The 3772-nt window shown below is 40.6% G+C and overlaps 1 protein-coding gene across 1 annotated transcript; it reads right to left on the minus strand.

Annotated features, from left to right (window-relative positions):
• Nucleotides 1-906: 906 nt before the first annotated feature.
• LOC149948238 (uncharacterized) lies at nt 907-2985 on the minus strand. Its single transcript, XM_090171046.1, has one exon. It carries the CDS (start codon nt 2983-2985, stop codon nt 907-909), a length of 2079 nt encoding a protein of 692 aa, XP_090027172.1.
• Nucleotides 2986-3772: the final 787 nt, after the last annotated feature.

Below are 3772 nucleotides of genomic sequence, written 5' to 3' on the forward strand. Positions count from 1 at the left end.
GAACCGCGAAATGTATTCGACCGTTCGATTGTATTCGATATCAGCGCAGCGCTCGTTAACGTCCAACGCAAATATACGATCCGTAAAGTGTTTGGCAATATCGAAAGACGAACATTTAATATGCGAGGAATTGTGAATGTTTTGCAGCTGGTTCTTGTCTCCGCAAATTATAGTTCCAATTTTATAATGCTTCATCAACATTAGAGTTAAAAATAGCAAGGGTTTTGGTACTACGGTATGTTCGTCCAATACGACGAGCGATTGACGAAAGTTTAACATTTTTGCGCGACGAAGCAAACCGACAATGCACGTTATAAACTCCACCGCGCTCAGTTTGCCACTTAGTTGCTGTTCCATAGATTTATATTCGAAGAATTGTAGATTCAGCAATTGCATTATAAACTTGGCCACGGTATATCTTACGGCGTTGTAGCGAAACGTGTACAGCAAATCGTGTTTATAGATTATAACGTTGACGGGATTTTGCCACGCGTGAGCGATACTCATCAATGTAAAAGTTTTTCCGGTCCCGGGGCCAGCTTGTATTAGAATCATGTCGGTTGGATTCTTAAACATGTAATCGTAAATGACTCGTTGTCCAAGATTCAAGTTATTCGGGTTATATATTTGACACTCTATCGCGTATTCTTCTTCGCTGAATTCTTTTTTATCTATATTGGTTCTCGATTGGCCCTTGTTAATCGGCCTCAAAGGGATAGATCTTAAAGGCGGCACGTTCGGCGTATCCATATTTACCGAGTGGTTCAACTTTATACTATAACGTACGTTTATATTTGATTGGCAAAAAAAAAAATACAAAACAACAATAAATACAAAATTGTTCGCGTATAGTAACCTTTTTTTCCCCCCAGCTACGATGCTCGTTGATATAAAGAAACGGTATACTTAATAGTTTGGTAGAAGGGCTCCTCTTATATTATACTTGTCAAACAAATCCACTAACAAGTCATTTTGTAGTTCGCAGCGCGCTATCGCGAGTACAATTACAGCCAACAGTAGAAATAAAACGCATAATATAGGCAATCCGATTATAAACAATACACCAGAAAATAACAAACTAGCGCCTGCGACGTAGTTTAAATATTTATTCACATCGACTCTTAGCATAAAGCGTTTGTTGTATTGTTCGTACGATTCGGGGTCGAACTTGACTCGCTCGGCCATAGCCTGTTTTTCCGCGGCATCCATTTCCGATTGGTTACCGTTCAGATTTATTTCATCGCCTTTATCGATACGAGATCCTTCGGAATTAATTACCAACGAGTCCAAATATATAATACGATCGATTAACGATTCAATTTGTACCTCCATCATTTCCTCTTCGCTCAAAATCAAAGCTACGAAATTGTCAAATCGGAAATCGGCGGTAGCTGTTTCTAAGGCTCGTCTAAAAGCCAGCTCTCCGTTTTGCATTACAATATCGGGCATTTCTGGTGGAAATAAGTTATTATAGCCGTATGGATCCCAGAAGGTAAACAAAAGACCCAACAACATCGTTCCGACTAAAATCCATCCAATAACGGATGCCGCGGCACTCAATATTTTTGTCAACATAACTGCCGCTTTAGCACCGACTCGCAAAGCCATAGACGTCACCATTTTAATACCTAAACTCTTTACGCTGCTCGCTAAAACTTTAGTACCTATCGATCCACCAATATGTAGAAGTTCTTTTCCGAGATACGACGTTAGTTTTTCTATAATTTTCTTACACAAAACCTTAAGTTGGTCTAAAGCGAGACTAGTAGCAAAATCAAATCCGACTTGCGCCCAAAACGTTGGATCTGTAGTTATCATTTCGAGCAACTGTAAAAACACTTCTTTCGCTTTTTTAGTCCACGACGTATCTTGTTCCCCCTCCTCATCGCCGCCAAAACGTTCCTCTTCAAAGCTCGAGTAACCGTCTCGTTTCGCGTCTAACGTTTTATTTGTAGAGTTTTCAGGTCGACCCATTTGCGCGAGCGTAAAACCAGACGCGTCTTCCGAGAGTATCTCAGCTCGCCGCCTGTAATTTACGAAATCAATTAAAGTTGGTTTGTCGCTAGATTTATGGCGTTCGCCGCCGCCGCTGGCACCACCGATATTTTTATAGTAAGCCGCTTTATTCGTTGGTGGTCTAGGCTTGGTATCAATTAGCTCGGGAACGACGAATGTCGGATTTATATTTTTTCGCCAACCATCTAACGTATATATTGCTGGTATTTCGGGTAAAATTGGTAAATTGCTCGGTAGATCGAATGGTTTGTTTCCATTTGAAAGTAGTCTTATACTCGACTTCGCGGTATTAATTAAAGACATTCCAATTACGGAATCTAAAACCAATTCCCATACCGTCATCGCGCACGATCCGTCTTTTTCCAAATGACGATCGTAGTAGTTACAATAGGCTTCGTTTGATTTATACGTAAACCCACAACCGTACGGGTTTTGACTTTTCGATCTACTAAACCCCGTAGGCATGTCGTTCAGTCGGGTTTCGTATTTCGTATCCGATCGGTAAAAGGTCTTTTCTAAATACGAAACCATGTTTGAATTGACAAGCCGACACGTATTATTATGCCAATTTAACATTGGCGTATCGGGCGCTCTAGATCCATCTTCGTCGTACGATATTTTTGCTGCTGTATTAAAACACGCCGGCTGGCATTGTATATCGTAGCTATCGTCGCCGACGTAATAGTAACTGGCTTTATTATTCGGAGTGCAGACGTCTTTTTCTTTGATGGGATTACACGATAAACGTCTGCATAAATCTTCCGTTATTTCGACATCTACGACTTTCGCCGCGTGTTTGACGGTGGAGGGTATATAATAATCGTCGTTAGTGGCATCGCGAACAGTCACGTTTAACCAAGAGGCTAAGTGCGGGGCCTTCTGATTTATCTTTCGAATTAAGCGAATTTTGTTATTGCTTTCCGCAAATTTTCCGGCCGCCCCGATATCGTCTTCCGTATAAGTAGACATGTCGTCGATACAAGAAATTATTAATATTTGCGACGACAGAATAGATACGACACTATTTACCGCTCCAACGTTCGCGTTGTCGGTAGACGGTACATCTTGCACCAAAAAATCTTCCATACTCGCAGCTTCCGGATATGAAGTGACCAAAGTAACACGCAATAATAATGTTAAAAATACGGACACGTATTTTCCGTCGATGCTTGGATATATGTCGTCCGGTTTTGTGGATCAAAATTGTATTGGTCCGCATTTTAATGATCGTTCGCCGTTAAACGTTTTAGAATGGAACGTGTTGTGGAAGCAGTTTAACGCCTATTTGTTGAAGTTTGGAAATGTAAGACCCCAAAACGCGGATTCGTCCGTAATTGAATTTTTAGATAATTTTAAAAATACCTTCCTTTGGCTGAAAAATACGTATTATTACAAAAACCTTCGTATCCTAATTAATGGTTTGGCATTTATCGATAGTGATATCAACAGATGCGACGAGTTAAGAAGCGCGCGAAAACGAGGCACCGACGAAGAACGATCGAAATGGTTGTATTACACTCCGCTTCAAAATTTAATGTACGAAACGTTATATCCAGGAGCCATTATCGACATGGCGTGGTTTAAATCCGATACTGATTCTGACGTAGTGGTGTTAGGGGTTTCGACATTCTTGTCAAATTTATTATCTAAAATCAGCAACGGAGGAATTGTTAGGCCGCTACTAGTTAAAACTAGACTGCCGACTGTCAAACGCGATTATACCTTGGCAAATATAACTACGCATATGTATCGATCT

The sequence above is a fragment of the Leiobunum rupestre genome, chromosome 4 (genome assembly GCF_980474605.1).
Source record: "Leiobunum rupestre chromosome 4, qqLeiRupe1.1.hap1, whole genome shotgun sequence".
In the NCBI taxonomy this organism is placed as follows: domain Eukaryota; kingdom Metazoa; phylum Arthropoda; class Arachnida; order Opiliones; family Sclerosomatidae; genus Leiobunum; species Leiobunum rupestre.

Excerpts from the sequence above, each read along its gene's own strand:
- LOC149948238 (XM_090171046.1), bottom strand. The coding sequence starts at position 2,985 with ATGTCTACTTATACGGAAGACGATATCGGGGCGGCCGGAAAATTTGCG.